The sequence below is a fragment of the Acomys minous genome, assembly GCF_964271855.1.
Source record: "Acomys minous genome assembly, chromosome: 12".
In the NCBI taxonomy this organism is placed as follows: Eukaryota; Metazoa; Chordata; class Mammalia; order Rodentia; family Muridae; genus Acomys; species Acomys minous.
Window position 1 is genome coordinate 112,079,215 of NC_140493.1, and position 20,020 is coordinate 112,099,234.

The following is a 20,020-nucleotide window of genomic DNA, read 5'->3' on the forward strand; positions in this document are numbered from 1 at the left end:
CCGGGCGCCCATTGGCCCGCCCGCCAGGGACACGTGGGGCCCGGGCCCGCCCGCCCCTGGCCCGCGCCGCCGCCAACGGCCCCGCCCGCGCCGCCCCCGCGCGCCCGAGACCCCCGCGCGGGCTTGGCCTCCGGGGGTCGCTGCGGCGAGCGGCTCCGCCCTGCCCGGGGACTGCGGCGCAGCAGGGAGTGCCCGCCCTGGTTGCGCCCCGAAACCGCCGAGCCCGAGCGGGCCGCGCCCCGAGCCGGGGTGAGTCCCGCGGCCCCCGCCCCCCTGTGAATTCTGCGCCCCGCACGCCCCCCGGGAGCTTTACACCACGGGCTCCGTACAAAGCCGGGCCGCGGCAGCTGATCCCTGGCTGGGGAGGGGCTGGCAGGGTCCCCCGGGGGTCCCGGGAGCGGCCATCGCACCTCAGTCACGTGGGAGGGGTCGCCTACTCCCCCACTACAGCCATATCCGCGTAGGACCTTTCGCGGGAGAAGGGGTCGTCACGGGGTTGGGCACCACTGCACAGCCTCCTCTGCAGAGGTGGTGGTGTGCGTGGGCATTGTGTTATGGGGGCCTGCTGGGGAAACTGAGGCATGGAAGGTCTCATGATTTTTAAAATGATCTCGCCCCGCCCCCTTCTTGGGCAGGCTGACAAGACACCTTTCTATTGAATAGTACGGGGTCCGGGTGAAACCGGTTTGGGGCACAGAATGCCTAGACCTTATCCCCCGCCGCCCCTAGACAGGCGTGAGGGGCGGGCATCGCAGCCCTGTCCCCCCCCTCCCCATTATACGGCCCTGGCAGGGTCGTGGCCGTGCCTTCCGGTGCTACCCGGAGGGGAAGCAGGCACCGCAGTTCCCTGCGTGTATTTGTAAGCTGGGTGCATTTGTAGAATGAGTGGCGGTGAGGTGAGGGACTCCAAGGTCACCGGGCATGCAGCTTGGTTCCAGCAGGTGGGGGGCGGTGCCCCACCAGCCCTCACACGGGCGCTCTCCGTGCGCCCTCAGACCTGCAAGGTCAGCTCCCCTTCTGAGACGTGCACACGAGACTCCAGGGGACCAAGCAGCCAGCCCGGCTAACCTGCTGGCCACAACCCGTGCCAACAGCCAGTCCCTGCCCCCAGAAGGGCGCTGGGTGGGCCTGGAGTACCCAAGTGTGAGCACAACCCATGACGGGGCGCGCGGGGCTGGACCTCCAGAACCCCCGCCATGAGCCTGCAGGGCCTTCCAGGTGGGGTGGGTGGGTCCCTAGACACGGCGTCGCACACTGAGACGTGGGGAGAGTGGGAGGTTTCGGGGAGCCCTCACTCTCGCTCTCTCTCCCCGGGCTACCCGAGCACTGCCGGGGCCGCGCTCGCAAACCCGGCTTTCTCCGGACGCCTTTGTCTGCGCGTGCAGAAGGCGCCGCGGCTGCGGAACCGCTCTGAGCCCCGGGTTCCCGCTGGCGCCGGCGGGGGCAGCCTTGTCCGGCTGCGGGGCGCGCGGCGGGGCCCAGGTGCGGCTCAGGTGTGCGGGTGGGGGCGGCGGGCGGCGCGCAGCCATATTTGGCGATTTGGACCCGCGCTCCGCCCGCCGCCCGGAGCCCAGTGGCGGCCCTGAGTCACGGGGGCGGACGTAACGGACGGGGCGCTCGGCCGCGCTCCTCGCCTTATTTAGTCAAGCAGGCTACCCATTGGCCCGCGGGACAAAGGCGGTCCGGGCCGGTGCACGCGGAGACCCTCGGCTGTGCGCTCGGGCTCAGAGACGCAGCCCTCCCTCCCTGGGGACCGCGGGGGAGGGGTGGCCCCCTAACGCTGTGCACCGGAAGGCCGCGCCGTGATTTTTCTATTTTGCAACTGGGCAGTGTGAGGTCTCAAGCAAGGTCGGGGCCATTCTTTAGTGCCGGGGAAGTTTGTGGCCCCACCCCTCCCGGGCCAGCAATCGAGAACGCCTGACTTCCGCGAGCCTGCAGGCCAAGGCCAGCGGTGGCCGGTCTGCCAGAGGTGGGCGTGTCCTCCCGTTGTAAAGAAAGACTCAGTCTAAAGAAATGATAGGAATTTTTTATTTTTTATTTTTTATTTTTTCTTGTGCTGGCTTGGGTCAGTTTTTATTGTGACCTTGATGCACCTCATTTCCTATTCCGGTCGTTTAATGCATGAGAAAACGGCATGCCGAGAGGTGAGAAGTCAGATTTAATGCAGTCTGGCCGCACCCTAAGGCTCTCTCACGAGTTCCTTCTCCCAGCAGCCACCTTGGATACCCCGTGGATTTCTGGTCACCTCTGTACTTGGTACCTGGATCCTCCAGCGCATGCTCCGCCCACCTTGGCACGTCCATATTTCCTCCTAACTGCCTGGTTTCCTGTTGGGCAGATGGAACAAGAAACTTGGTCTCTGCCATCCGGGATGTCAGCTTAACTCTGGAACAGAAGGGACTGAAAAGCTGTGCGACCCAGGGCAGGGTTGGGATGTAACCCAGGGCTAGCCTCTCGGTAAGGGCGCACTGCACACTGCCAGATGCTAACATGAAGAGGTGATGGCTGAGCTCCTCTGCTGTCTTTGAAACCTTTCTTGTAAGTCTAAAAACCCAAATAAAAAGTAAAATGTGAAGCCAGGTGTGGTGGCGCACGCCTTTAATCCCAGCACTCGGGAGGCAGAGGCAGGCGGATCGCTGTGAGTTCGAGGCCAGCCTGGTCTACAAAGTGAGTCCAGGACAGCCAAGGCTAAGACAAAGAGACCCTGTCTCAAAAAAACAAACAAAAAAAGTAAAATGTGAACGTCTGAGGAAACCAAAAGCTAAATGCTCTGAGCTCATTTTCCTCTTCTAGGACTTTGCAGACACACCAAATGCAAGTGTGATCTTTTGTCTGTGCTGGAGGCACAGGACTGGCCTTTCCACTGGAGGGGAAGCCGGAAACTGAGGGTGAGACTGGGGTCTTCTGTGGTGACAGGGTAGCGAGCCAAACGCACAGCATATTACCACCATGAAGGCCACGGTTCTGCAGGTGCACTGTGCATAGCACGGTGTTGGCCAACCGGGAGCCTGCTGTCCCCTTCGGCAGGACATTTGCTCAGCCTGAGGTGGTTCCCAACTGCTCCAAAACCCTGTCTCAAAAGAATTGCTCTCCTGCAAGGGCCTCCTTCCTCCTCCTGAGAGGCCAGCACCTCCTAAAGACTATTACCGCCCCCCACACACACACCCGTCCTTGTTCTCGGCAGCACTTTCTTACTTGTCTTTAGCAAGCCGCCCCCACCGTGAGGAGCCCTGAATATTCGTTCTCCTCTGCTGCCAGCTCAACCTCCTGCTCTGAGCCCTATCCAGGGGCACTTAACTCCTGACTTCTGACCCGCCCTCTCCCCCACCCCCCACCTCTGCCCTTGAGTGTCTGTCGCCCCCCCCCCCATCAGCCTGAGGCTTCAAGTCATACCCGCTGAGTCCCCACAGTCCTGTCCTTGATGAAGCTGGACACCAGTACACGTGTGTGGGAAGCCTGAGTGGTGGCCAAGTGGAGGGAGAGAACCCCCCCATTCTCCCTTCTCCTCCTCAGGGTCCGGTTCCCTCGTCCCAGTTCACCATCATCCATCAGGCCTCGTGATGAGGGGCAGCTGCATAGGCCAGGACAGGCAAACACGCATTGCCCTCCCCACCACAGCTCCTGCTCAGCAACGCAGCGAAGAGGTCAGAGCTGCACAGGGCAGGAAGCTGGTGGTCTGGGCGGTCTGTGCCCCGCCACCATCCCACCTGCCACGGTGCACTAGTGGAGGCTCGGTTGGAGGTCTGCTGGAGCTCAGAAGGGCATTCTGACCCCGCCCTGGCCTTCCCCGGGGCAGGAGGGAGGCTTGACCTGGGCGGGCCCAGTGGGACTGTGCTCTGCAGGGCGTGGGAGCGTGTCCTCTGAGTTAGCCCTGCTTGTACTCTCAGGCCAAGTCCAGCGTCCGGGCCACTGGGATGGGGGGCGGAGCAGTCCAGCCGCAAGCCTCTGGCCACCGCATCCTCTCCCTTCCCCGGTCCATCGGGCCAAGACCTGTCTTCGGAGGGCCCAGTGGGCCTCGGAAGGAAGGAAAGCCAGCGGGGCGGGTGAACCGGAGTGCGGGACGGCCGCCCGCCTCCCCCTCACAAACTGCAGGCAGGAGGAAGGCGAGGCACCTGCCCAGGCCTTATCTGCCCTTCCCGAAGTCTCGGCCCGGGGCGGTGTAGGTGAAAGCAGGGCCGGCGGCAGGACGCACGCGCGCGCGCAAACACGCAGCTTTCCGGGGAAGGCGAGGGCGGGCTCGGGGCGATGACGCTTCCCCGGGGTTCCAGCTTGGAGCGCAGGGCCCAGCAGATGGCGTCCCTGACACGGACCCCCGCAGAAGGCAGGTGGCGGCGGCCAGTGTCATTCCCGCGTGGACCGCCAGGTGGGTCCTACTCCTGCCCCTTGGGCTGTGAGGAGTGCGGCTCACCTGCGGTTCCGAGTCCCCCTCACCTCAAAGGCCGAGAGGGACCAGGCTGGGCTAGCTAGGGCGGACCCACGGTTGAGTCATCTCCGCCAGGGTAACCAAGGCAGGGCTGCGGCCAAGCAGCTGGTGACCTCAGCTGGTGCTGACGCACGCACGCACGCACGCACGGGGAGGAGGTGGGGTGGTACAGCCTGCACCCGCAACAGTCAGACGGGACCAGCCCGTGGGATGCCCGGGAGCTCATACTCACAGAGGGACCGTAAAGTACAGCCAACCCCTGACCCTCTGTGTCTGTTTCCTAGTATGGCAAGTTTGCGCCCGGCTTTCCTGCCTTGTGCTTCGTGGGTGTCACTGGGTCATGCCATCACCGAGGCACCTAACAACCGTCATTTCTAAGAAAAGGAAAAGGGTTGTTCACGGTAGAGACGGTAGTGTAGGTCACACAGCAGGAAGTGGCCTGGGGTTAGGACTCTGAGCCCCACCACCGCCTGATCTCTCCCCACGGAGTCAAAGGGTTTTTGTTTGTTTGTTTGTTTCCCTTCCACCTCTTTTTTGTTTTTGTTTTTTGAGACAAGGTCTTGCTATGTAGCTTGTCTGAAGAGGAGGCTGGCCTCAAAGTCATAGAAAGCATTAGGATTTGCCAGTACATTGATTTTGTTGTTGTTTGCTTGTGTGTTTTGTTTCTCGAGAGAAGGTTACTCTGTGTAGCTCTGGCTGCCCTGAAACTTGCTGTGTAGAACTGAGTGTTGGGATTACAGGTGTGTGCCACCACACCTGGCCTGAATTTTTTCATTTTAACCTTTGTTTTGAAGTAGTTTCAAAACACAGTTGGCTCAGGAGGCAGAGGCAGGCGGATCGCTGTGAGTTCGAGGCCAGCCTGGTCAACAAAGCGAGTCCAGGACAGCCAAGGCTACACAGAGAAACCCTGTCTCGAAAAACCAAAAAATAAAAAAATTAAAAATTAAAAAAAGACACAATTGGCGGTATCTAACAGAGGGTCATTTCATACGTTTAATCCCCAAGACTTCCCGTTCTGTGACTATTTATAAAATTAACTACAGGTGGGGAGGAGACTGCAGCAGGCAGCCAGCTGCAGTGACCAGAGCAATGACTCAGCGGTCGGGAGCGCTGGCTGCTCTTCCAGAGGACCCAGGCGATTTTGCGTTTTGGAGTTGGTTTGTTTGTTCTTTTTTAATTAGGATTTCATTTTTTGTTTTTCAAGACAGGGGTTCTCTGGCTGTCCTGGAACTCACGGAGATCCGCCTGCCTCTGCCTCTCAAGTGCTAGGATTAAAGGTGTGCGCCACCACCGCCTGGCCAATAAATAAATCCTTAAAAAAGAAAAAGAAAGTAGGCTGAACAGCCATAGAGAACAAAGCAGTAAGCTGAACTCTGTGGCTTCTGTTTTATTTTCTGCCTCGGTGCCTGCCCTGACTTCCCCGGATGATGGACTAGGGGCTGCAGGATAAAATGAGCCCTGTGCGCCTGTGGGCCCAACCCTTGGGGAGTGGGGCTAGGGAGGGATCCCTGTGGCTTGCCCACCAAGCAGTGTACCTGAAACAGTGAGCTCAGGGTAAAAGGCCGAGCTCAAAAAACTAAGGTGGGGGGCTGATGAGCGGCCCAGCAGAGAGAAGCTCGTTCTGTGATAATCTGTCCAGGTGGAAGGAGACAGGACTCTGCCAAGTGGTCCCTTGATCTCACAGACATAATAAGTAAATAATTTAAAAGGGAAGATGGAGAGCACCCAGCCTCACTTTTAGCCTATTCGCAGGTGTGTGCGCACATAAGAGACGTAAACACCTGTGCCTGACAGGAGGAGGCGGTGGTGGTTTTTTTGTTGTTTGTTTTGTTTGTTCTTGAGACAGGGTCTCTCTGTGTAGCCTTGGCTGTCCTGGACTCTATAGACCAGGCTGGCCTTCAACTCACAGCGATCCACCTGCCTCTGCCTTCCGAGTGCTGGGATTAAAGGGGTGTACCACCATGCCCTGCCCCCTCAGACATTTTTTTTTCTGTGCTCTGGTTGCACTGGAGATCAGACCCAAGGGCCTCATGCCTGACAGGTAAAGAAGTGCCTACCACTGACCTGCGGCAACAGCAGAGATAAGCAAGTTTTCACAACCCTGGGGAATCCTGTCTTAAAACAACAAAAAAGGAAAGGCCATGAATTTGAAAGAGTTGGGTGGGTGGGTGTTTTGGGGGGGGGAGGTTTGAAGGGAGGAAAGGGAACGAAGAAATGGTGTAATTATGTTATAATTCAGTGGGTGTGGGGGTTGGGGGGAGAGGGAAACAGCAACAAAAGGACCAGGTACTACAGTGAGGGGCCTTGCCTAGGCCGGGGTTAGGTCTGCTGGGGGGGGAGGGCTGGGGAGGGGTCAGGTGGGGGGGTAGGGGAGGGCTGGGGGGGTCAGGTCCGGGGGTAGGGGAGGGCTGGGGGGGTCAGGTCGGGGGGTAGGGGAGGGCTGGGGGGGTCAGGTCGGCTGTGGGGGAGGACTGGGGAGGGGTCAGGTGGGGGGGTAGGGGAGGGCTGGGGGGGTCAGGTCGGAGGGTAGGGGAGGGCTGGGGGGGTCAGGTCGGCTGTGGGGGAGGACTGGGGAGGGGTCAGGTGGGGGGGAGGGGAGGGGTCAGGTCCGCTGTGGGGGAGGGATGGATAATGTGGTGAGATGTGGTCGCTGTGCTCTTCTCTCTAACATGACCCCCCCCTCACGGAGCGGAGCCTGTTACCCTAAACCAGCTCTGCGGGCCTCAGTAAGTGAACCTAGGCAGAGTAGATGAAGTGAGGGAGGCCCCTCCCTCGCCTGTGTGTAAGTGGAACTGCAGAAAGCCTAGCATGAAAAATTGATTCAAGAGCCCAGGGAGGGCGAGGCAGCAGGAGGCAGGGCCTTGGGCCTCTGCCAGACTGGACTCTGGGCCGGAGCGGGCGCCCTCCTCAAGGATGAGAAAATCAAGGTTTTGGGAAGCCTGCCCTCTTTGCAGGAGCCTGGGAGGCCTGGAAGGGGCTGGCTACAGGGGCTGGTGGGCCAGAGAGCTGACACTTCTTAGCAGCTGAGGGGTGGGGCTGGACAGCCTCTGTGGAAGGGGGAAGAACTGGCCTTTCCTGGTTTCCCTGAAGGGCTGTGGAAGGTCAGCCTTTGGCCACAGGTCTGCCCAGCTGTTTCCCAGTTTCCAGGACTCTGGACCAGTGAGGAGGGAAACACCCATCTCTGCACTCACAAGCCTGTGCCGGCTCACACCACCAGCATCAGTGTTGCTGGGCACTGAGCCTGGCCACGTGTTGGTTGCCATGGCAGTAGGCAGCATGCTGGCAGGAGCCCCAGGTTGGGCTAATCTAGACGGGGCTGTGGAGAATCACCTGTGTTCTGGGGTACTGTTAGTACTGTTGGGGGCCAGTGGGAGGAATAGGGCAAAGGGGCCCTTCAGTGGTGAGGGACCCCAGCCCCCAGCACTCCGAGAAAGGTTTCCTAAGGGCTAACTGTGTAGTGAGCACCTGAGTGTGGGGCCTTTAGGGCACGCTGGACTCTCACTGAGAAGGCCATCAGCCCAGACCCCAGCCTTGCCATAGCTGCCATAGTCTAACCCCGAGGTGATCCTAGCCTCTCAGGCCCAGCTGTGGTTAGAACAGCCGGCAGCTGTGTCCGCTCACAGTGGGCTGAAGGAGGGTTGGGCGTTGCTCACCCTGTCAGAGTCCAGCAAAGGCGCTCCTCCCGCAGACATGCATGTTGAGGTTGGCACATCGGACAGCCTAACATCTGTATCCAGATGCTGAAGCAGCCATGCTTTGGGCACACCATCTTCCCTTCTGGTTCAGGGGAGCAATGGGGTCCTAGAGTGGAACTGACTTTGAGTTGTTCCCAGGGTGCAGCCTGGATAGGCTATGGTGACAAACATGTGCACCCAAAATAAAAGAGGTGCATTCTGTCATCTACATCAACTCGTGTGAGGCTGGGATACGCCCTCGATAGGGGATCCTTTGAGCAGCGCACAGCCTGACTGTTATCCTACACATACACACACATAGTCCCTCTCCCCATGAACCTACACACACACACACACACACACAGTCCCTCTCCCCATGAACCTACACACACACACACACACACACACACACACACACGCCAATAGTGTTCTGACTTTCCACCAAGCTGCAGCTTATCACACAAGAGCCAGACCCATTGCCAACCAGACACACACCGAGGACGTGTCTGTTCCGTGGGGATCTAGAAGTGAACGGCCTGAGTGGGCAGAGGACCACAGCCGTGTAGACTGCAGTGGAGGTCTGTGTGGAGAGGCCCAAGAAAGCTGCCTCCCTCCAAGGCATACCCTGGAGCCCAGCGGACCCCTGCTATCACAGAGGTCAGTGCCAAGAGCCCTGCTCCACTGGGGAGTGTTGGGGGGGGCGGGAAGTGTCCCCAGTCCCCACACCGAGTAGCCATTGATACATCTGGCTTTATTTCCAGGAGCCCATCCAGAGCCAGGACACTTAGCGCCTGGCAACCAGGCCTCCTCCTGCTCGGCACCTGATGCCTGCGCACCCTGCCAGCACCAGTCAGGCTAATGAAGCCAGTGTGCCGCTGATCAGAAGGACTAGACTCTCACAGCTCTTAAGCACTCTGGCTCGGTGGGGCACAGCTGGCTCCTCAGGCCTCCCCTCTCACAGACCAACCTAGCCAGACCCTTGGAACAACCGTTCTCAGGATGAACACCACCCTGGCAACTGGGGCTTCTGTAACTCATGTCCCCTCTACTGTATTCTAGGGCAGCACTTGACCTGACTGCACCGTAGGTCAGCGCCTCAGGGATGGATAAAGCTGGTCTGCAGGGAGAGCCGAGGCCAGAAGGGTCAGCACATGACAGTCTGTCATGAACCCTACCCTTACCCCTCCACTCAGTGTCTTGCGATGCTTGGATGGACCCACCTCAACCTCTTCACACTCCTCAAGTGTAGACCTCTGTGCCAGGTCGCTAATGTACCAGTCGGGCCCAGGAGCGTGGGAGGACCAGAGCCATGACTGCACGTGTTCCACATCCTATTACGGCCCCTCAGGAAAGCCTTCCTGCGTGGGTCACAACTGTTAGGAGGAAGACGACGCCAGTTCTGGCTCAGGCCCAGGGTGAGCAGCTCCAGTTTCCTGCTTGGCTCTGGTCCCGTGAGGCAGGTGCAGGGAAAAACTGAGCAAGGCCTCTGTAGCTCCTCCCTAAGATGCTGTCACAGGATGGAGAGGGGACAGCCAGGTGCACCCCTGAATGAGAGGCCAAGGGTCTGGTGTGACGGACCAGCTCCCAACCTCTCCTGATCTGCATGTCTCGTCCCTTTCTTTTGGATTCCATGCTTGTACTTTTAGGGGCATGGGGGAGACTGTGCCCCTCACAGCTGCACTATACTGGTCTGTAAAGGCCATGAGCCGAGCCTGGAACCCTGTGATCTGAGCAGCAGTAATTGGGTCCCAAGTCTGACAAAGGCTGTCAAAGCCAGATCACCAGGAGCTCCCAGCACAAAAGGGAAGAACATGGTGCCCAGTATTTGGCAGGGTATGTAGGATCCTGGCACACACCCTGGTTCTTTGCCTGTTGCATGGGTGTGCTCCCGCAAAGCAGTCCTGGACCTGAGCATCACACGGCCACCCTAGCACAGGGGACTGCTTCCCCCACCCCCCTGGTTTTTTGAGACAGGGCTTCTCTCTGTAGCCCTGGCTGTCCTGGACTTGCTTTGTAGACCAGGCTGGCCTCAAACTCACAGTGATCTGCCTGCCTCTGCCTCCTGCGTGCTGGGATTAAAGGCGTGCGCCACCACACCCAGCTTTGGAGCTGCTCTTTCCAAACCAAGTGGACTAGGAACACTAGGGCCCCTGTCTCCACACTGCCATCCCTGCTCAGGGTCAAGGTGTCCCAGCCTTTCCACTGGTGCTTACATCCTTCCCGCCACCTCCCCAACCCACGGCCCAGGGGCAGATGGAGAATAGTGTCAGACCCAGGACTTCCCACAAGGGTAGGAGCCGGGTGGCCGGGTGCGGGACAGGCCAGGCTGCTGCTGCGTGCTACAGGGGGCCTTCCTGCCCCTGGCAGCAGGAATCAGAGACGTGGTAACCGGATCCTGTAGAGGATCTGGCGGCCGCTGAGGGTGGAGGGCTGCGATCAGGTTGCCGGCCTGCCGAGTTTTCCACTGGGCTGCATTTTGTACCCTGGGAAAGAGCTGGGCTGGACTGGGGGTCTGAGCTGGGGAGCGGGAAGCCCCAAAGCAATAGGAAGAAGGGGAGCCGAGAGGCAAGGAGTCCACGAGATACGGGGCATAGGACCCAGGCGGCCGTGGGTGAGGACAGGAGGAGGGCAGCCTCTCTCCCGTCCTGCCGGGCACAGACCCTGGCCTTGGTGCCACCCAGGAGCCACTGAAATCCAAGCTGGGGGTAAGGCATGGTGGCTACCGCTCCTAAGCCGGCGTTTCTGATCCGTCCCCCCTCACCCGCCCTCCGCTGCCCGCTGGCCATGTAAGCTCTGCCTGGGTGGCCAAGGCCACAAGAGAGGCAGCACTGGAGCAGGTAGCGTCCATGTCACTGGCTAGGCTTGGGAGCCAAGGGCGAGATAGACAGATCTGGGCCTCTGGGGGGGCCACAGGGCCCCTGAACAGTCAGAGAGAGCCTCCCAGGCGGCTGAAGCAACGTGGCTAGCCTCAAAGATGCCAACCAACGGCTTGCACCAGGTGCTGAAGATCCAGTTTGGCCTCGTCAATGACGCCAACCGCTACCTGACAGCAGAGAGCTTCGGCTTCAAGGTCAACGCTTCAGCATCCAGCCTCAAGAGGAAGCAGATCTGGGTCCTGGAGCCCGACCCAGGCCAGGGCGCGGCTGTGCTGTTCCGCAGCAGCCACCTAGGCCGCTACCTGTCAGCAGAGGAAGATGGACGTGTGGCCTGTGAGCTGGCTCAGCCGGGCCGTGACTGTCGCTTCCTGGTCTTGCCACAGCCCGATGGCCGCTGGGTGCTGCAGTCAGAGCCGCACGGCCGATTCTTCGGCGGCACTGAGGACCGGCTGTCCTGCTTTGCCACAGCTGTCTCCACGGCAGAGCTGTGGACTGTGCACCTGGCCATCCACCCACAGGCTCATTTGTTGAGCGTGAGCCGTCGGCGCTACGTGCACCTGTGCCTTCAGGAAGACGAGATGGCAGCAGATGGTGACATGCCGTGGGGTGTGGACGCACTGGTCACCCTCATCTTCCAGAGCAGGCGGTACTGCCTCAAGTCTTGCGACAGCCGCTATCTACGCAGTGATGGCCGCCTTGTCTGGGAGCCCGAAGCCCACGCCTGCTACACACTAGAGTTCAAGGCAGGCAAGCTGGCCTTCAAGGACTGTGATGGCCGCTACCTGGCACCCGTGGGGCCTGCGGGCACACTCAAGGCTGGCCGCAATTCGAGGCCCGGCAAGGACGAGCTTTTCCACCTGGAACAGAGTCACCCGCAGGTGGTGCTGGTAGCTGCCAACCACCGCTACGTCTCTGTGAGGCAAGGTAGGGCAGGGCGGCTGCAGGTGCGTGGTGTGTGCACTGTGTAGACGCCGGCCATGTGTGCAGGGCTGGGGGTGGGTGTTCTGCACTCAGCGTGGGCCTATGGGCCTCCGAGGGCTGACGGCTTCAGAGCAGTCCTCCTCGTTCTCCAACATCTGGAGACTACCTACCGGCTGAGCCTGGTGCCTGCTGCACTGCCGCTGTCTGTCAGGCCGGAGAGCTGTGCTGAGGTCATTTAGAATATGAGGGCAGTGCGGGGGTGGGGGTGGGAAGAAGGCTGGGGCTGCCTGATCCTCCCTTACTCTTCTGCCCCCCACTTTCTGGCCTTTGAGGGAGATAAGGGAGGGATGAGGACAGAGCAAGGGTACCATTTTCATGTTTGACCAGCCTTAGGGGGCCCCCAAGAATGAGAGACTTCAGTGTTATCTTCAGTGTTAAGAACAAGCTAAGGCAACCTTGGCCAGGAGCTCTGCTTCTAAGGGGAAGGTGCCATTTCCACCCATGGGGCATGGTTTCCTGGCCGCTGGTCACTTGTGTGACACCTGAGCAGTTTGAGATAAACACAGCGTTCCTATTGCCGCATGAAGAAGCCGAGAGTCTGAGAGGCCCGTGACTACTGGCCTAACCCTGGTCCAGGCCGGAAGGAACAATTGCTTCTCTCTTGGGTGCTGGGCTCATGCACCCAAGCGTGCCTGGACACACCCTGACCTGAGTGCCCTGAGCTCAAATGGAGAGGTGAGGCAGGAAGCGCTCCTCCTGTTCACGTTAGCACATGCCAGAGAAAGCACAGCTCTCGTGTGCCTGTCATGCCACTGCCCGCTGCGGTGGTATGTACATCTGAGTCAGAGGCCCAGTCCCCCTGGGCATCATAGGTCCTATCCTGATGGCCAGGAACACCCAGGTAGGAGGCCAGACTTCCCATCAGGACCTGCACCTGCAGCCGTGGCCTTAGGTCAGTCTGGAGCACAACAGCTGGAGCCTGCAGCGTGTGGCCTGCGTTCCCGTGCGCAGCCCTGCAGTCCAGTGACACCGCCTGGCTTGGGAAGGCCTTAGGCAAGTAAGCTAGCTGGGGCAGTTGGTGTGGAGTGCTGCCTGGAGGACGGGTGCCAGGCATTGATGCACAGCCTGTAACAGTAGGGACCATACCGATGGCTGTGCTCAGGGGTGGGGGTGGGGTGGCAGAGAGGCTAATGATATGGGGAGTGAAAGTGATAGAGATGGTGCTGGAGGGTGGCGGTGCTGGAGGGTGGCGGTGATGGAGGGTGGCGGTGATGGAGGGTGATGGTGATGGAGGGTGATGGTGCTGGAGGGTGATGGTGATGGAGGGTGGTGGTGATGGAGGGTGATGGTGATGGAGGGTGATGGTGCTGGAGGGTGATGGTGATGGAGGGTGGTGGTGATGGAGGGTGGTGGTGCTGGAGGGTGGCGGTGATGGAGGGTGGCTGTGATGGAGGGTGATGGTGCTGGAGGGTGATGGTGCTGGAGGGTGATGGTGCTGGAGGGTGATGGTGCTGGAGGGTGGTGGTGATGGAGGGTGATGGTGATGGAGGGTGACGGTGATGGAGGGTGACGGTGATGGAGGGTGACGGTGATGGAGGGTGACGGTGATGGAGGGTGACGGTGATGGAGGGTGGTGGTGATGGAGGGGTGATGGTGCTGGAGGGTGATGGTGCTGGAGGGTGATGGTGCTGGAGGGTGGTGGTGATGGAGGGTGATGGTGATGGAGGGTGATGGTGCTGGAGGGTGATGGTGCTGGAGGGTGGTGGTGATGGAGGGTGACGGTGATGGAGGGTGACGGTGCTGGAGGGTGACGGTGATGGAGGGTGACGGTGATGGAGGGTGACGGTGATGGAGGGTGGTGGTGATGGAGGGGTGATGGTGCTGGAGGGTGATGGTGCTGGAGGGTGGCGGTGATGGAGGGTGGCTGTGATGGAGGGTGGTGGTGATGGAGGGTGATGGTGCTGGAGGGTGATGGTGCTGGAGGGTGATGGTGCTGGAGGGTGGTGGTGATGGAGGGTGATGGTGATGGAGGGTGACGGTGATGGAGGGTGACGGTGATGGAGGGTGACGGTGATGGAGGGTGGTGGTGATGGAGGGGTGATGGTGCTGGAGGGTGATGGTGCTGGAGGGTGGCGGTGATGGAGGGTGGCTGTGATGGAGGGTGATGGTGCTGGAGGGTGATGGTGCTGGAGGGTGATGGTGCTGGAGGGTGGCTGTGATGGAGGGTGGTGGTGATGGAGGGTGATGGTGCTGGAGGGTGGTGGTGCTGGAGGGTGGTGGTGATGGAGGGTGACGGTGATGGAGGGTGACGGTGCTGGAGGGTGACGGTGATGGAGGGTGACGGTGATGGAGGGTGGTGGTGATGGAGGGGTGATGGTGCTGGAGGGTGATGGTGCTGGAGGGTGGCTGTGATGGAGGGTGATGGTGCTGGAGGGTGGCGGTGATGGAGGGTGATGGTGCTGGAGGGTGGCTGTGATGGAGGGTGATGGTGCTGGAGGGTGGCGGTGCTGGAGGGTGATGGTGCTGGAGGGTGGCTGTGATGGAGGGTGATGGTGCTGGAGGGTGGCTGTGATGGAGGGTGGCGGTGCTGGAGGGTGGCGGTGCTGGAGGGTGGCGGTGCTGGAGGGTGGCGGTGCTGGAGGGTGATGGTGATGGAGGGTAGCTGTGATGGAGGGTGGCAGTGCTGGAGGGTGATGGTGCTGGAGGGTGATGGTGCTGGAGGGTGATGGTGCTGGAGGGTGGCGGTGATGGAGGGTGATGGTGCTGGAGGGTGATGGTGCTGGAGGGTGGCGGTGCTGGAGGGTGATGGTGCTGGAGGGTGATGGTGCTGGAGGGTGATGGTGCTGGAGGGTGATGGTGCTGGAGGGTGATGGTGCTGGAGGGTGATGGTGCTGGAGGGTGGCGGTGATGGAGGGTGATGGTGCTGGAGGGTGATGGTGATGGAGGGTGATGGTGATGGAGGGTGATGGTGATGGAGATGGAGGGTGATGGTGATGGAGGGTGATGGTGCTGGAGGGTGATGGTGATGGAGGGTGGTGGTGATGGAGGGTGGCGGTGATGGAGGGTGATGGTGATGGAGGGTGATGGTGATGGAGGGTGATGGTGGTAGAAGCTGTGATGGTGAGAGATGGTAGTGGCTTGAGGGTTGGTGGAGGGTGCAGTGGTGCTGGGATGCGGGGCTGAGGAGGTAACTCAGTGGTGAGTACTAGTGTATCAACACGCTGAGTTCATCCCCAGCACTGAAGGAAAAAAGATGGTGTTTTGGTAGTCATGGCAACTCAGTAGAAGGTTGGGTGGATCACTTTTCCGCATTAGAATATATATATATGGAGGGCATGTGAGTGCAAGAGCATGTAGAAGCCAGAAGAGGGTGGTGGCGCCTCTGTAGCTCTAGTTATAGGTGGCCTACAGCCACCTGATAAGGGTGCTGGGAACAAAACTCAGGTCCTCTGCAAGAATAGTAAGTGCTCTTAAACCCTCAGCCACCTCACCAGCCAGCCCACTTTTCAGTCTTTCAATTTATTATTATTAATTTATTGTTTTGGTTTTTTGAGACAAGGTTTCTCTGTTAGCCGTGGCTGTCCTGGACTCGCTCTGTAGTCCAGGCTGGCCTCGAACCCACAGCGATCTGCCTGCCTCTGCCTCCCGAGTGCTGGGATTAAAGGCGTGCGCCACCACGCCCAGCTATTATTATTAACTGGGTGCACTTGTTTACTCCCAGCAATTGCAAGGCAGAGGCAGTTCGATCTCTGTTTGAGGCCAGCAATAGTGAATTCCAGGAAGCCTAGAGCCACATAGTGAGACGCTGTCTTAAAGAAGAAGTTGTGTGTGTGTATATGCCAACACGACACACTTGTAGAGGTCACAGGACAGTTTTGTGGAGTGACTCCTTTTCCTTCCATCTCTCCATGGGTCCAGGGGCCAGTCTCAGACCACTAGGCTCCCACAGCAGGCACCTAAAGTTGCTGAGGCATCCACCCAACCTCTTCCAGCGCCTCCAACCTTTCTTGTTTATTTTCTGAGACAGGGTTTCTCTGTGTAGCCCTGGTGGTCCTAGAACTCACTCTGTAGACCAGGCTGGCCTCCAACTCAGAGATTCACCTGCATCTGCCTCCTGAGTGCTGGCGTTACCGGCATGTGCCACCACCTCTCAGCTTTTTTCAGCCCTTTGACCACCCTGTATGTGAGTCCATCTTTTTGGTGGGATAGTTTCCTACTAAGAACGTTGGAAGTGGAAGTGGCATTGGTGTTAGGAAGAGGGTGGGGTTGTATGTTGGGTGGAACGCTGCTTCTCATGCGCACCAAGCTAGACTGGAGGGCTGGAGCCTAGCTGGGCTGGGTGGATGCAGTGCAGGATCTTGTCAGTGATGAATGCACAAGAAACAGCCTTCTCTGGATTCAGCTCCAGTGAGCTCATTTATTGGGGCACATGGGGGGGGGCGGGGGGAGGGGTATGACGCAAAGGCTGTTTAAACCTTTGGGGAGTGGGTAGAGGCTCTGGGGTGAGTGTATGTCATTGGCCGGGGCCAGGTTGCTGCAAAGGCCTCACTGCACGAAGAGGGATTCCAGGTGCTTGCTGGACATGGCCTTAGGAGGAGAGGGAAGTTTAGCTTGGCCGTTAGGCTATGTGACCACCTCAAGGTTGGCATAGGGAGGTGGGGGGTGCATGTGCCAGGACATGCAGGCCCAGGGCACGGAGGGAGCAGTTCTACTCTTGCCGGTCTCAAGAGAATTTTTGGGGTTTGGACATGCCTCAACCTCACTCTTGCTCCAGACAGACTCCCCCTTCACACGGGAAGTTCAACACAGCTAGAGAGGCGATTTGAGACTATTTGGCCAGGCCAGCACAGCGTCTGTGGAGCAGAAGCCCATGTCTGTCTGGTCACCTGAGAGAGAGCCCCAAACTTACCTTCTAGCCAGCGCTGCCTATGAGCAACCCGTGGGCAGTTTCACCACTGCATTTCTTGGCTGCCACTCTACAGCCACCACGAGCCTGTCTCTGCCCGCACTGGCACTGCAGGGCTGACTCAGTGCTTTCCCTGAGTCCCAGCAGACACACCTCACCCTCAGTGTCCAGATCCTTCTGGACTCTGTGCCCCTCCCACTGCCCGGTCAGCTCCTTAGCCAGGTGAGTATGAGAGAGGAAGCTGGAGGGGTGCTGTCTGCAAGGCGACGTGGGACACTGCATCTTGGCCCACAAGATGGAGATGTGGCCGCAGTGAATAGAGCTGGTTGGCGTGGCCAACTAAGATCCTCTGGCCTGGTTCTGCCCTCTGTATTTGTTGAAATGCTGCTTTTCTTGTAGCCTGTGGCATCCATCCATATGAAACACACTACCCAGAATGCCACTGCCTTCTGACTATGTGGCCTAGTACGCCACATGAGGTTGAGGGATGTCCCAATTTAGTATTTGTTGCTGAATGATGAAGCTGGCAGAGGTGGGAACAGTAAAAGGACAAAACAAACAGAACTGTTGGGCCCAAGTTTCGAGAGACGGCTCAGTGGTTAAGTGCACTGGCTGCTCTCCCAGGTTCAACTCCCCGCAACCACACGGTAGCTCACAACCACCTGTAACTCCTGTGCCAGGGGATACAACTTCCTCTTCTGGCCTCTGAGTGCCCTGCACACAAGTGGTACAGACATACGCACAGGCAAAGCACTCATACACATAAACAATAAATCAACTTAAGCCGTGGGAGCTGGATTTCAGCCTCTCCACTACGGGGCTGCTGGTTGGTTGGTCCCCTCCTCTCCAGCAAGGCTGGGTCAGATGTGGCTTTGTCGGACCACCCCACCCCCACATACACACAGTTACACCTGTTGCCATGGACACTGTTGCAGTTTGTGCAGGGGTGGGGGCAGACAGAGCTTTTGGGACAACTCTGAGGAGGCTTCATGGCTTGAATGCTGAGCCCCAAGCTACAGTTGTCCTGTCTGTCCACATTACAAGAACACTGGGCAGCCCGTGGGCAGCCCGCCCTCCCCTAGGACTCCCAAGAGACCAGGTAGCTGTGTGGGAGGTGGGCAGGCTCCCAGGCACTGGCTATAATCTAGGTCACCCCAGGGGAAGGCCGAAGATCCCACCTGGCAGCTTAAGGTAAACCCTGGTCAGGAGAGGAGAGCAGGGACAAGCAGATTATTTGGGGATTTGCCAACATGGAAAGCCCTGTCTCAGAGTGGACAGAACTGGGTTAAGAATCCATCCTCAGAGGCTATCTGTGGGCGCCAGACCAGCCTGGGGCGGCCTCTGACAGACCTCCCTCTGGCTTTCATGCCCTTCTCCGGCCTCCTCCCGGGAGAGGTGTGAGGAGCTCCACTGTGCTCTCCCCTCAGGAGTCAATGTCTCGGCCAATCAGGATGAAGAACTGGACCACGAGACCTTCCTGATGCAAATCGACCAGGAGACAAAGAAGTGTACTTTCTATTCCAGCACTGGGGGCTACTGGGCCTTGGTCACGCACGGGGGCATTCAGGCCACAGCAACACAAGTGTGAGTGCCTCTGCCCTGGTCTCTAGCACCTTCACAACCATGGCCTTTTTGGTTTTGTTGAGACAGGGCTCACTACGTAGCCTTGAATGGCTTGGAACTCTGTGTAGAGCAGGCTGGCCTGCACCCTGCCGCTGCCGCTGCCGCGATGGAAGGCGTGTGCCTCGTCACCTCCACTAGCACCCTGGGCACAACCTCAGCTGTGAGAATAGCAGCCCAAAAGAGTGCTCCCAGAGTGGGGAGCAGCCCCCCTGGGAATGGGTTCTCCTGTGGAGGGCAGGCTTCTGTCCCGCCCCTGGGGAAGCCGAGGATGGGGAGGCCAAACTGCACCTCCCTCTGAGGCCTCCTCTGCTTCTTGCCCCACAGCTCGGCCACCACCATGTTTGAAATGGAATGGCATGGCCGGCGGGTGGCGCTTAAAGCCAGCAATGGGCGTTACGTGTGCATGAAGAAAAACGGGCAGCTGGCAGCCACCAGTGACTTTGTGGGTGAGCATTCCCGCCTGCCCTAGGTTGGGGCAGCCACCAGTGACTTTGTGGGTGAGCGTTCCCGCCTGCCCTAGGTTGGGGCAGCCATCAGTGACTTTGTGGGTGAGCGTTCCCGCCTGCCCTAGGTTGGGGCAGCCACCAGTGACTTTGTGGGTGAGCGTTCCCGCCTGCCCTAGGTTGGGGCAGCCATCAGTGACTTTGTGGGTGAGCGTTCCCGCCTGCCCTAGGTTGGGGCAGCCTTCCATGCAGGGTCAGTGCCCCTGAGGCCCGCTCAACTTGGTCCACCAGGGAAATGGGCAGCTAGGTCCCAGGGCGCCCTCACCTTTCCTGTCTCTGGGCAAACTGGGCGCCTCCCTAACACCTTGTACGTTAGGAACGCCTGGGTTCTGGGGTGTTAGGCTCTTTGTCCGTGGGCACACTGGGCAGTGGCACGCCTGGACCCCAAGTCTATGGCCTGCACAGGACAGGTAGGGGTGCCCTCTTCCGCAGGTGAAGACGAGTTATTCATCCTCAAACTCATCAACCGGCCCATCCTGGTGCTGCGTGGCATGGATGGCTTCGTGTGCCACCGCCGAGGCTCTAACCAGCTGGACACCAACCGCTCCACCTACGACGTGTTCCGCCTGAGCTTCAGGGATGGCGCCTACCAGATCAGAGGTGCGGAGAGAAAGCTGCAGGGGGGCCCTGGGAGGCGTGGGTGCCGGCTGCTGACCTCCAGCCTTGCCCACAGGCCGTGGAGGTGGGTTCTGGTACACTGGCAGCCACGGAAGCGTGTGCAGCGACGGCGACTTGGCAGAGGATTTCCTCTTTGAGTTCCGAGAGCGTGGCCGCCTGGCCATCCGTGCCCTCAGCGGCAAGTACCTGTGTGGCGGCGCCTCAGGGCTGCTGCGAGCCGACGCTGACCTGCCGACAGGGGAAGCTCTCTGGGAATATTGAGGACTCACAGGGTGGGGTCAACTCCAGAGCCCCAGCAACCCAGCATTAAACCTTTGTTGCACAGCTGCTGCGGGCCTGCACCACCCAGCTGGGTAGTGGGAAGGATGCGCCCTGGAGCCCTGCCGTCCTCTCAGCTCAGCACTAGAGCTCTGGCCCTGGAAAGCCCTCACCCTCTGTGCGAGGGCCATGGCTGGAGGCCGGGCTACACCCTCACC

The 20,020-nt window shown here is 59.5% G+C and overlaps 1 protein-coding gene and 2 long non-coding RNA genes across 4 annotated transcripts; 2 read left to right on the top strand and 1 right to left on the bottom strand.

Annotated features, from left to right (window-relative positions):
* The first annotated feature begins 82 nt into the window (after positions 1–82).
* LOC311578300 lies at positions 83–2,575 on the top strand. The gene is made up of 2 exons (XR_014772815.1): positions 83–249; positions 2,214–2,575. It is a non-coding gene; the product is annotated as an uncharacterized lncRNA (long non-coding RNA).
* On the bottom strand, positions 2,012–6,358 carry LOC311578299. Its single transcript, XR_014772814.1, has 2 exons — positions 4,409–6,358; positions 2,012–2,327 (listed from the first exon to the last, which is right to left on the bottom strand). It is a non-coding gene; the product is annotated as an uncharacterized lncRNA (long non-coding RNA).
* FSCN2 (fascin actin-bundling protein 2, retinal) lies at positions 4,250–19,870 on the top strand. 2 transcript variants are annotated; one of them, XM_084748181.1, is made up of 7 exons: positions 4,250–4,363; positions 8,623–8,754; positions 8,859–11,897; positions 18,228–18,384; positions 18,748–18,869; positions 19,359–19,526; positions 19,600–19,870. In XM_084748181.1, exons 3-7 carry the CDS (start codon positions 11,072–11,074, stop codon positions 19,803–19,805), a joined length of 1,479 nt encoding a protein of 492 aa, XP_084604307.1. In that variant the 5' UTR covers positions 4,250–4,363; positions 8,623–8,754; positions 8,859–11,071; the 3' UTR covers positions 19,806–19,870. The 2 variants fall into 2 exon arrangements, with proteins under 2 accessions (XP_084604307.1, XP_084604308.1); XM_084748182.1 differs by having other exon boundaries at positions 4,268–4,363; positions 8,544–8,754.
* Positions 19,871–20,020: the final 150 nt, after the last annotated feature.

Excerpts from the sequence above, each read along its gene's own strand:
- FSCN2 (XM_084748181.1), top strand. The coding sequence starts at position 11,072 with ATGCCAACCAACGGCTTGCACCAGGTGCTGAAGATCCAGTTTGGCCTC. Across the intron at positions 18,870-19,358 it reads AGCCACCAGTGACTTTGTGG|GTGAAGACGAGTTATTCATC; the intron begins GTGAGCATTCCC and ends CCTCTTCCGCAG. Across the intron at positions 19,527-19,599 it reads TGGCGCCTACCAGATCAGAG|GCCGTGGAGGTGGGTTCTGG; the intron begins GTGCGGAGAGAA and ends CCTTGCCCACAG.